General features: G+C 35.1%; 1 protein-coding gene across 13 annotated transcripts in view; it reads left to right on the top strand.

Annotated features, from left to right (window-relative positions):
* The window catches only part of CELF1 (CUGBP Elav-like family member 1), a 51,819-nt gene that overhangs the window by 20,947 nt on the left and 18,419 nt on the right, over positions 1-12,453 (top strand). For all 13 annotated transcript variants that reach the window (XM_058161830.1, XM_058161831.1, XM_058161832.1 and 10 more), the window contains 3 exons: positions 9,504-9,691; positions 11,208-11,290; positions 11,799-11,847. In XM_058161830.1, the coding sequence (XP_058017813.1) occupies positions 9,504-9,691; positions 11,208-11,290; positions 11,799-11,847 (320 nt within the window). The remainder of the gene's footprint in view (positions 1-9,503; positions 9,692-11,207; positions 11,291-11,798; positions 11,848-12,453) is intronic.

Genomic DNA, 12,453 nt, shown 5'->3' with positions numbered 1-12,453 from the left:
AATGAATATAGTATATCAAATTCAAAATTTATTTTTATCTCCAAGGAAAATAAGATAGGAGTTTTAAAAATGTCTTTTATTGATTGAAAAGCCTAAATGCATTAAGGAGACAGCTGTCATCGAAAGCAGTGCAACCCACAATGAGTACTTTATCTATAGTATCCATGGCAGCTTAGCATCTTGCTTGCAGCAGCATTTGGGGAAGAATCCATTTAGTTGAGCTTATTTTGATTGTTTTAGGGTAATTATTTAAAGTACATCCATTTTTATCATTTCTACCAATTACGAAGTTGATGAATTAAAAATGGGTGGTTTACATTTTACAAAGGAATAATATACCCTTATCGAATTTATGTGCCTGCATTCTACCTCTCAATATTTTTTTTTACCTATTTCCCCAAAAGGAGAAAATCACATAGGGTTAGTCATGCAGTGTTCTGTAGGGTCACAACCACAAGTTCATGGCTGAAGGGCTGATGTTTGTAGGCCATCGTATGATTTATAATCAGATGCTTAATTGTTTTGAAACTTAAGACCTCAGAATAAATGAAATAGTATATCCACAGTAGAACCGACATCTATTAGGATGTTTATGTAAAATTCCCCAAACTGGAGGAAACTGGATCTCTTAATAATCAACTTTGTTTGCAGTTTGTGTTTTCTATTCTGGACAGTATCTTTCTCTGGAATTACAACTGGCATGCCAGCTAGTTGATTCCCTATTTTATCATAAATAGATATTTCATGAAGCTAGAAAGCAACGTGGATTCTATGATTCCCCTCCCCCCCCCCAGTTATCTCTAGGTTAAAATCCAGAGTTTCTAGTTTAAAGTCAAAATATAACATCATATTAATTTATAATCATTATATTTTAAAAATAATTTATTATGTTTGCTGAAGCTCAGTTCTGCTTGCATTTGGTAGTCCTTTTTGGGTTCTTAAAAATTTCTCCGGTTGATTAGAATCCTCAGACTAAAAGAGTTTTTACTCCAATGGCCATTTCACCAGCATCAACACAACTGCAGGGTATACAGATAGCCCTCAAGTTGCTAGGGTATTTGATATTGGAATTTCTGTTCCTAAGTGATGCAGTTGTAAAGTGCAACATCACATGACTGTATTGCTTAGTGACAGCAATTTCCTGCCAGCTGCCAACTACTAAGTCAGTGAAGAAGGCAGCAGGAAGTTGGAAGTCCCAGATAGCTTATAGTCAGGCTGACAGATAGGTAAGCAGCTCCTGCTAGGTAGGAGAATGAGCAAGGGTTGTGTGTGAGGCCAGGGAGGCATGGCACTAATGTTGTGGGACTTGAAGTGCTACTGCTGGGTAGCTGAAGATGGCCAGAGGGGATGTGCAAATGACTGGGGGTGGGGGGGCTGAAGTGTAAGTTCAGTAGGGATTGGGGGAGTATGCGCCAAGATGCACAAGGGCAGGGAAGATGCAGTGCAAATGCAGCAGGGTTTGGGGTGGTTGCTGCTGGGTGGGAGAGGGTGCTTGAGTGCAACAAGGCTCAAGGAGAATAGGTGGCTGGCAAGGTGCATGGGTGGAAGAGACTTATCCAAGCAATTTGCATCCTTTTTTGTTGGCCTCCCCAATTACTTGTGGGAAGCTGGCAAATTCTGATCCCATGACTATGGAATGCTGCAACTGTTGTAAGTGTGAACTGTTTGCCAAGCATTGGGATCACAATCACCTGATTGCAGGGATGCTAGAAGAGCTGGAACTTCAAGGTAAAGTCGTAACTGTCACTTGTTCAGTGCCACTGTAACTTCGAACAGTCTCTGAACAAGTGCATTAGCAGAGGACTACGGTGCATATAGAAAGTCTACACAAAATGCCAGGTTTTTGAAATGTAAAATAAGCAGACTAAGATAAACCCACTTCAGAAATTTTTCCTCCTTTAATATTACATAGAAGCTGTGCAATTTAATTGAAAAACAAACAAATCTTTTAGGAGGAAAAATAAAAATGAAAAACTAGAATAAAGTAGCTGCATAAATATTCACATGCTCTTATAAGTAGGGATATGGCTGGGTTCAAAATTAACCAATCACATTCAAACTGATGATAAATACAGGTAGCCCTCAACTTTACAACAGTTCGTTTTGTGACTGTTCAAAGTTATGTCATTGAAAAAAATGATTTATGACCACTGTTTTTCATAGTTACAACCTTTGCAGCATCCCCATGATCACATGATCAGAATTCAGATGCATGGCAACTGGTTCATATTTATGACCATTGCTGTGTCCCAAATTCATGTGATCACCTTATTGCGATCTGACAAAGAAAGTCAATGGGGAAGCCAGACTCCCCTAACAACCCAACTGCAATGATTTACTTAACAACTGAGACAAGAAAGAATGTAAAATGGGGCAAAATTCACTTAACAAGTATCTCTCTTAACCTCAGAAATTTTGGCCTCAATTGTGGTTGTAAGTTGAGAACTACCTTTAGTAGTCAGTATACATCTTCCATCGTTTAAAGTGTCTCTGATGATGCCCATATAAAATTCAGCTGTTGTAGTAGGATTTATCTGACATTAACTCAGTTACCTCTTATAGCAAAAGCCATGGTCTGCAAAAAGCTTACAAAGCAACAAAGGGATCTCATCGTTGGAAGGTATCAAGTCAGAAAAAAGGTGCAAAAACTTTCCAAAGCATTGGCTATACCGTGGAACACAGTCATCCACAAGTGGAGAAAATATGGCACAGCAATGACAAAACACTGGTTGTCCTTTCAAAATGGATGCAAAAAAACAAGAAGAAAATTTGTCCAAAAGGCTGCCAAGAGACCTGCAGCAACCTTAAAGGAGCTGGAGGAATTTCTGGGAAATACTGGATGTGTACTACATGTGACAACAATCTTTGGATTGTTGGATTTGATTTAAATCACTAGTAAAAAGGCTTGATTTAAATCATAATTTTTAAAGAGCAACTGTCATCTCTGTCCCACAGCAGCTCTTCCTCTGACCTGCTGTTGACTTACCGACAGTCCCAATATTGCAGAATATACAGCCTCATGCTACATAAGTAAGTGCCATTTAATGCTGAATAAATTAAATCTTTAATGTATTTTAAATAGAAAACTAACTTTAGATAGATTTTTACTTCGAAAGCATTTTATCAAAATTCGATAAAAATAAAAAAAATATTTAAATTTTAAAAATACATTTTTTAATTTTTTTAAAAAATCATCGATTTTTATTCAGCCTGACCTACATCAAATCTGACAAAAGCTTGTGGGAAAATGTATTATGGTCTGATGAGACCCAGGTTGAGCTTTTTGACCAAAATTTCAAAAACTATGGTACAAGAACAACGCTGCATCACCAAAAATACATCATATTCACCATGAAGCATAATGGGACTGTGTTTTTTTTTCCACATAGATCTGGGGCTTTAGTCAAGGTGGAAGGAATTATGAACAGTTCCAAATATCAGTCAATTTTGGCACAAAACAGGCCTCTGCTAAAATAGCAATAGCAAATCACTTAGGCTTATATATTGCTTCAGTGTGTTTTATAGCCTTCTCTAAGCAGTTTACAGAGTCAGCATATTGCCCCAGCAATCTGGGTCCTCATTTTACTGACGTCAGAAGGATGGAAGGCTGAATCAACCTTGAGCCAGTCAGAATTGAACTCCTGGCAGTGAGCAGTGAGTTAGCTTGCAATACTGCATTCTAACCACTGTGCCACCATGGCTCTTGAAAATGCTAAAGAGGAATTTTATCTTTCAACATGACAATGATCCAAAGCACATCACAAAATCAACAAAAGAATGCCTTCATCAGAAGAAGATAAGTTTTGGAATGGCCCAGCCAGAGTCGGGACCTGAACCCAGTTGAAAATCTCTGGGGTGACCTGAAGAGGGGCTGTGCACAGGAGTTGCCCTCACAATCTGACAGATTTGGAGCGCTTTTGCAAGGAAGAGTGGGCAAAGATTGCAATGGCAAGATGTGCCATGCTGATGGGCTCCTACCCCAAAAACTGCTACCATAAAATCAGTAGATGCTTCAACAAAATATTTGTTTAAGGTGTGCATACTTATACAACCACATTATTGTAAGTTTTTTAATTATTTCACCCCCTAAAAGATTTCACTTTGGTTTTCGATGGGTTGTACAGCTTATGTTATATTAAAGGTGGAAAAAAATCTGGTGATTTTTTTTCTTAAACATCTCAAAAATCTGGCATTTTAACGGGTATATAAACTTTCTAAATCTACTGTACCTGTACAAAATCATTTGTGTGTTTAAACCAGTAGAAATGTTATTAATATTTATCCAATTTTATGGCTGTCCATCTCTGACTCTTATACAAGGGAAAATAATATTTGTATATTTGGAGTGTGAATAGAATAGAATAGAATAGAATAGAATAGAATAGAATAGAATAGAATTTTTTATTGGCCAAGTGTGATTGGACACACAAGGTATTTGTCTTGGTGCATATGCTCTCAGTGTATATAAAAGAAAAGATATGTTCATCAAGAATTCTAAGGTACAACACTTAATGATAGTCATAGGGTACAAATTATTTATGGATACAGATCATTTTCTGTTTATTTAGTCTCAAAATTATAGTCTGGTGCTTGCACATTCATCAAAACTTAATAATAAATACTTCTCAAAACTCAAGTGAGTAAAGTAAGTGAATAAAACAAAGGAAAAGGAAAATGACACTGGACAAAAATCAGGTAGATGTAGCAACTGAAGGAAAGTATTAAATGTATTTTACCTTTCTTATAAAGATTATTCTAAATAAAAAGGGTATATTGGAATTATGGTTCTTTCTCTTACCTCGATCAACTGGACCTTCTTATCATTCAACCATAGATAAAGGGTTTATAGTTTATGAGATGCACAGTTTGGAAGACAGTGGCCTTTAAACACTTTGGCCCTAAACCTTTTTAGCCTAATGAATCGATATTTCCTCTTCTTGTAAAATAGGTGTGTTATTATTGACAAAAAATTGTTTTTTATAAAGTTATAGAATTAAAAGTGACATTAGAAGTCATCTAGTCCAATGCCCTCTCTAAATCATCTCTAACAGATTAATATCTACCTTGTGCTCAAAAATCTCCAGCAAAAGAAAACAATTTTCTTGTGGTAGCCTTGACTGACTGCCCATACAATCAAGAAACTTCCTGAATCTAGCCAGAGTTTACTTTCTTAAGATTTTCAACTCAGTGGTTCTGATTTTGACCTCGAGGCAACAGAAAACAAGATCATCCCACCTTTTGCATAATATTTATTTAGATACTTGAAGACTGTCTCATCTCCCTGTCCCCAGCATCATTTATTTTGTTGGCTATATAGACAGATGTTTTAACTGCTCCTTACAGGTCTTGATTTCCAGACATTTTACTGCATTAGTTGTCTTTGAAACTGATTCTATATGTCAGTGTCCTTAAAACAAACAAACATGACCTTTGGTAACTAAAACAGAATGTTGCAAATGGGATCTGATCAAGGCAGAGTAGACTGGAAAAATCAAGACCCATGTTCTGGAATTTGTGCTGCTATTAATCCCCCCCAATACTATCTTCCTTTCTAATTAATGAATCACACATTCATGATGTTTAATTTGTGATTGAGAAGGACACCCAGGTTCTTTTCATGTACATTACTATCAAGTATCTCCCCCATTCCATATTTGTACCTTTCATTTTACCTGCCAAATATAGTTTTATTTCCTCCCTGTTAAATTCCATTCTGTTCATTTCAGCCCATTACCTGTTTTTTTCTAGATTTCTCTGGATCTTCCATCCACTCTGTACTAGCCATCTTTACCAGCTTTGTGTCACACTTAATTGACATCTTCTCAACTCCCTCATCCATCATTGACCAAAGTGTTAAACAGCACAGAGTTCGGGACACAGTCTTGTAGCTATCCACTTGATGCTACCCTCCAAGCATAAAGCATCATGAGATAGTTCTTCAAGAGCTTTACTGAAAACATTTCCCTGATCTGCTAACCTAGTACCTCTCTCAAAGTATAGCATGATATGTTTGCAAACAAATGTGAGCTTCTTTACTCTTTTTAATTAAGGCATTCTCATCAAAGTGCTATTTATTTATTTATTTATTTAAATTTTTATACCGCCCTTCTCCCGAAGGACTCAGGGCGGTGTACAGCCAAAGTTAAAACAATTTAAATATACAAAATTAAAATATCAATTTAAAATACATATTCAATAATGGCCAAATTAAAACCGTCAATTGACCCAACTTAAAATACCCCATATAAAATTTCAAAAAGTTTAAAATTTGGAAATTTAAAAATCAAGCCAGTCCCGCTTGGATAAATAAATAGATTTAATATTCTTACGGTATTATACATAAAATTACTGATATGCCTGTAGTTTCCCAGGTCCTCCTTTTCAAGGATGTTGATGACATTTGCTGAGTCTTGCCAGTCTTCTAGAATTCTGAAAGATTATTGAGAGTAATTTTGTGACCTCCTTCATTACCCTAAGATGCAATCTATATGACCCTGGAAACTTGAATTCATTGAAATTAACTAAATCTTTGTTTACTCTCTCCTTGTCTTAATCTAAACCTCAGTTCCCTCCTTCTCTCCTGTGGCATCATAATGACCAGTTAGAGCTAAATTCCTCTTCTGGGAGAAGTCTGGCATAAAATAGGAGTTTTAAAAGTTCTGCCTTCTCACTATCACTCATTACCAATGCGATGCTTTCTCTTGGCAATGGAGCACTTTGACTTTCCTTTTATTTCTAAGTAGCCCCAGCTCATTCTGAGATTTAATCTTTCTGACATAATTGATAAAGTCCATTCCTATAATGGAGGAAGAAATAGAGTGCTTTATTTGATCATTCATTATGCATTCCTCCTTTAGTTTTCTTTAAGTGTTTCTTTTTCTCTTCAGGATTTTAGAGTGTTTTGTTTTGTTGAAGTTAATGCTTTACATATGCTTGTCCTTAGGCGATTAGTAATCATTCTCAACCTTGTTAAATTTCAGTTGTCAATATCTGTCCATTATTGTAGAATTGCAATACCATATCAGGTCGTCTTGAATTAAATATGGCTTTTTCCTGAGTTTCTATTCAGTTTTAATATGACCTTCCATTAGAAAATTTGTGATCTATAAATAGAAAAGTTTAAGAATCATAAGTTGAAATAAATCACTGTGACATTTCCCTAATACTATTTAATTTAGTTCTTCAGTTCAGCAAGCAGAATTATTCCCATTATCTTCTGTAAATGATGTAGCTCACCTTTGCCAGGTGCAGAGTTGGTGATCACAAGTTTCCTGCATTGAACAGCATCATTGGGTTTAAAGGTCCAATGGGTGCTGCCCATCTCCATGTTACAACAATGTACCCCTCTCCTGAGCTCAGCTGCCCATTGCTCTGGAGTGACCATTCCATTGTGCTATTGCAATACAGGTAGTCCTCGACTTATGATCAGTTGAGCCCAAAAATTCTGTTGCTAACTGAGACAGATGCTAAGAGAGTTTTGCCCCATTGTACACAATCTTTCTTGCTATAGTTGTTAAGTGAATCACTGCAGCTGTTAAATGAATAACACTGAGTTCCCCTTTGACTTTGCTTGGTCGCAAAAGATGTTCACATGATCCCGGGACATTGCAGTCATCCTAAATATGAGTCATTTGCGAAGCACCTGAATTTTGATCACGTGACCATGGGGATATTGCGATGGTCATACATGTGAAAATGGTCATAAGTCACTTTTTTCAGTGCGGTTGTAACTTCGAACATTCACAAATAAGTCAAGGACTACCTATAGCATAAAAGGCATCAAAAATGATGATAACACAATGAAATTATTGTATCTAATGTATCACAGAGGAGATGGATCATCATTTTATTATGAAACCCCAAACACAACCCAGCTTAATAATGCTGCTAAAGTATCACCCAAACATTGAGCAAATTTGGCTGAAGTCTTCAGCTGATATCTGCACAGAGCAGTTAATATATGTAATTATGTAATATATGTAAAATGTATGTAAATATATAATATATTCAAAATAAAATGTGCACTGTCCAGAGTTGAATAGTCTTACAAAGAAAGAGGGATAAATTGTGATTATGTGGATGTCCCCCTAATCCAGTTTCTCATACAAACATCTCACTATAAGATACTTTCAACTCTAAATATCAGAAATTAGATTTGGTATGCTTTTTCTTTTGGCCTAATCAGCCTTCTTTCTCTAATTCCCCAAAAATTGCAGCTTCAGAGATAGCCATTTCCTTAAAAATCTTATATCATTTTGGTGTAGTGGTTAAGCTGCTGTCCTAGAATCTTGGAGTCTGTGAATTCTATACTTGGCTTACATTGTGATAAAAATCTAATAATAAAAAATAGCAATTTAAGCAGTAGATAATTTAATTTAATTTACCTTCCAACAGGAGTACTGCTATTCATCATTTCAGCCATCCATACTTTTCAAGCAGAGTATTCTCCTACCAAATTTGTGGTTTTTGGTTTCCAGCCAAGTAGTGATAGGGTTCCCCCCCACCCTTTTTTATGTCTAAAGGTACTGGGCTGCATTATGTGGTTCCCCTTTAGGTTTCTGTTTCTAAATATGTCTTTTCTAACTTTTAGGATTCGTGCACATTAATACCTTTACCTTTAATTGAGTCAGCATTCATCATATTTTCATTATTCAGCATTCATCATATTATAAAGCAGTATTTCTGTTCATTCTATTTGATTATTTTTCTTACTCAGTTAATTCGGTTAAAATATTATCAGTTCTTAAGTACATTTTGCCAAATCAGAACCATTTTTAGGATGGATCTAATTTAAATCATTTCTCAAGAAGACTCAGCTTCATGATTTAAATCACAATTTATTTACTATGCAAAATCTTATATTAATTTTTAAGAGTTCATCTTTATGGTTTGATACAAATCTGCATAATTATTCTTCAGTATCCAGAGGCAGTTTCATTTTTAGAAGTACAAGTATATAGAACAACTATTTTTTTCAGATTAAATTACATTAAAAAAAGGAACAATTGAGTTATCTAAAAAGCAGGTATATACTTTAAAAATAATTATGAGTTGAACCAAATTCTAATTATTTTGAATATTTGAAATATATTTTCTCATGATGGGCTGGAACAATTATCACTGATTTTTAAATTATAGTACATTAAATAAAATTATTGATTTTCTGTGTATTTTTAGAGACTGTTTCAATCACTTTAAAGTATTTATCTGCTCTGCTCTTACTTGTTTCAAATGATTATCCAAAAACATTTTCATTTATAAGCTGCTAAATAAAATTAGAAACTTTCAGACATATTTGGGAAAAGGCAGTGAGTCATCAGCCAACCATCTTTTTTGTATAGAAAAATATTCTGATTTTTTTTTCCTCTTAGCATTTCAAATTTTTGAGTTCTGTTTAAATACGTTGAGTTTTAGCAGTTTAAACACTGTATATGAAGTAAAAGGTTGATTGATTACCTTGCCAGTAAAATCACTTATCACATTTTTCTCATTGACTCATATAGCTCAAAGAAAATGAATGGCACATTGGATCATCCTGACCAACCAGACCTAGATGCTATCAAGATGTTTGTGGGCCAAGTCCCACGGAGTTGGTCTGAAAAAGATTTGCGAGATCTATTTGAACAGTATGGTGCTGTCTATGAAATCAATGTCCTGCGAGACAGAAGCCAAAACCCTCCTCAGAGCAAAGGTGAGAGGTTTTCTTCTTCCTATCAAGTTTTAGGAAGGCAGCATTTGGCTGCACTTAGGGCCACATAAAGAACCAAATGACTTAATGATTGGCATCAAGTGTACTGTAATTTACATTAAAACTTTTATCCAATTGTTTCCATTATTTACACTAACATATAGAGGCACCTACTGGCGTCATTCATTACTATATATAATAGTAATACTGGTAGTAATAGTAAATTACTACAGTAATAGTAAATTGTTAATAATAATAAATTGAACTTATTTTTTATATTGTTATCCACAATGATATATGCTAATTACGTTTTATAAATAGTGTCCATTTAATATCCAGTGAACATCTACAAAATTGGGTTCTTAGTATACACAAGACTCTTTTATAAGACTGAAAATTGTTCTGATCCCCCAGTCCAGTTTATAAACTACTAATTTATTAGGACAAGGACATTATTAAAATATGTGAGTCATAATAAATGAGGTCTGTGCGCAGTTTATTTCAAGAGCAGATGAGTTTTTATTGGGCCAGTTATACTATAAATTACAGTTTGGTGGTCTTGTGTAGTAGAATGATAGCATCTGTGTCACTTCAGATGGTGGGCAGAGGGTGTTGGAGTAGAGGTAATACTGGGGGGGAAATTAGAAAAAGTAAGTCATCTTGCTCTGCTTTTTATTTGCAGGACATTTGAGTTTTTCGCCCGCACAAAATCAGAAGAAATAATTATATAGTTCCTACCAACTCATTGTGAAGCATATATTAACAAGGTCTAATAAACATATAACATTTTAAATATGCTGTCTGATCTAAAAAGGATTCATCTGCAGAACAAGTTTATTCTGCCATCCTCTGAAGCATTATTATTAGTAGGATATTGAAACCATTGTAGCGTAAGAGACTGCATAGGGTAGAGTGAGTTAATAAAGATCCCCTTCCTCCAATAAAATTGTCCACTTTGTGTAGGCCATCTCTGGGTCTAACCTAGATTGTTTAAATATAGTCTATAGTTAGGTAGTTTTCATATACATTCCACCATAAATTAACATCTAATTAGTCAAGGTTCGTGAAAGAAACAGCTTTCAGTCTTATAAAAAAATTGTTAGTGGTCATGTGAAGGCTACACCTGGAATATATGACATTTAAATGTGCATTATATGTTTCAAAAAAGTTCAGAATTAGTTGGGCATTCAGAAATGCCCAACTTAGATAATTAACTGATAGCAATAGCACTTAGACTTATATACTGCTTCATAATGCTTTACAGCCCTGTAAACTCTAAGCAGTTTACAGAGTTAGCATATTGCCCCAACAATCTGGGTCCTCATTTTACCGACCTCGGAAGGATGGAAGGCTGAGTGAACCTTGAGCCTGATGAGATTCAATCTGCCAAACTGCTGGCAGCCGGTAATCAGCAGAAGTAGCCTGCAGTACTGCAGTCTAACCACCATGGCTCATGTAATGTGGTAATTTAGGATTGAAGTGTTTTTAGCATGTGTTACAGAATGTGTTTATTTCATAGGGTGCTGTTTTGTTACATTTTATACCCGTAAAGCTGCACTAGAAGCACAGAATGCTCTTCATAACATGAAGATCCTCCCAGGGGTATGACAAATTATATTATTTCTTCTTAATTTACTCTGTATCAGCAAATCCTCACTGGAAATACTACATGTTCTCTAGTAAATTATGTGGAATCCTTTGTCCTACTGTTTATTTATGACTTATTTTGTATCAATTTAAATTCAGAATGTTATTTTTACAAATAGAATTATAAGTTCCTAACTATAACATGTTTCAGATTAATATATTTTGTTATTTTGTGTATGAGTGATGGGTGATGCTTTGTAGGATGTGCTCAAGACTTTGAATTCAACATTTTTTAAGCTTGAAATGACCCATTTCAGTAACTAAATTGTTTCAAGCCTTCCTAGAAGTGATTTAAGCACAAATAGAACTAATTCATATTCAAAATACTTCATAATTGGACAGAAGAGACCATTCTAAGCACAAAATGATTGTTTCATATGGGTAACATTTTGAAGTCGTATTGCATATTCCAAACAGTTTATTTTGAAAAATGTAATATTCCTCCATTACTTTCTTATCACAGATGCACCATCCCATTCAAATGAAGCCAGCTGACAGTGAAAAGAATAATGGTGAGTGTGGGTAAAAGATTGTTTGGTCTTGGTATATTTTATCATGTTGTGGCAACATTCATTGCATTATATGTCAAAATTGCAACTTATGGACATTTTTAAAAAATTAAAGGCTCAGATCCTAACAATGCCATCTATTGAAATAAATATCCTCTCACAGTTTTATGCTATTCTGTTGAAAATCAGAATAAGAAATCCAGACATGTCATTTCATATTGAAAAGAAGGCAGCTTCACGATTGAAACACTTTTGATAATGTTGAAATAGATTGTTTGAAACTCAAAATGTATGTTTTCAGTTCATTGCTTTTTGCACACAGCTCTTCTACTAACTTCTGAGAGAATAGATTTTCTGACTCTTGTTCTAAAGAGATGTCAAATTCGCGTTGTCACGTGACATATGACTTTTTCCCCCTTTGCGAAAATGGGGATGGGCATGGCCAGAGTGTGACACATCTGGCCCACGGGCTGCGACTTTAATACCCCTACTCTAGACTGAAGATTCTAGATTTGTAGTGGCAGGGTAAAGAAAGTATTCTAATGCATATGATAATGTTCATTTTGGGGCAATTTACTGATAAATTTTGCTGGATTGTTCTATAAAATC

The sequence above is a fragment of the Ahaetulla prasina genome, chromosome 1 (assembly GCF_028640845.1).
Source record: "Ahaetulla prasina isolate Xishuangbanna chromosome 1, ASM2864084v1, whole genome shotgun sequence".
NCBI lineage: Eukaryota > Metazoa > Chordata > Lepidosauria > Squamata > Colubridae > Ahaetulla > Ahaetulla prasina.
This window is presented reverse-complemented; position numbering and strand designations above follow the sequence as displayed.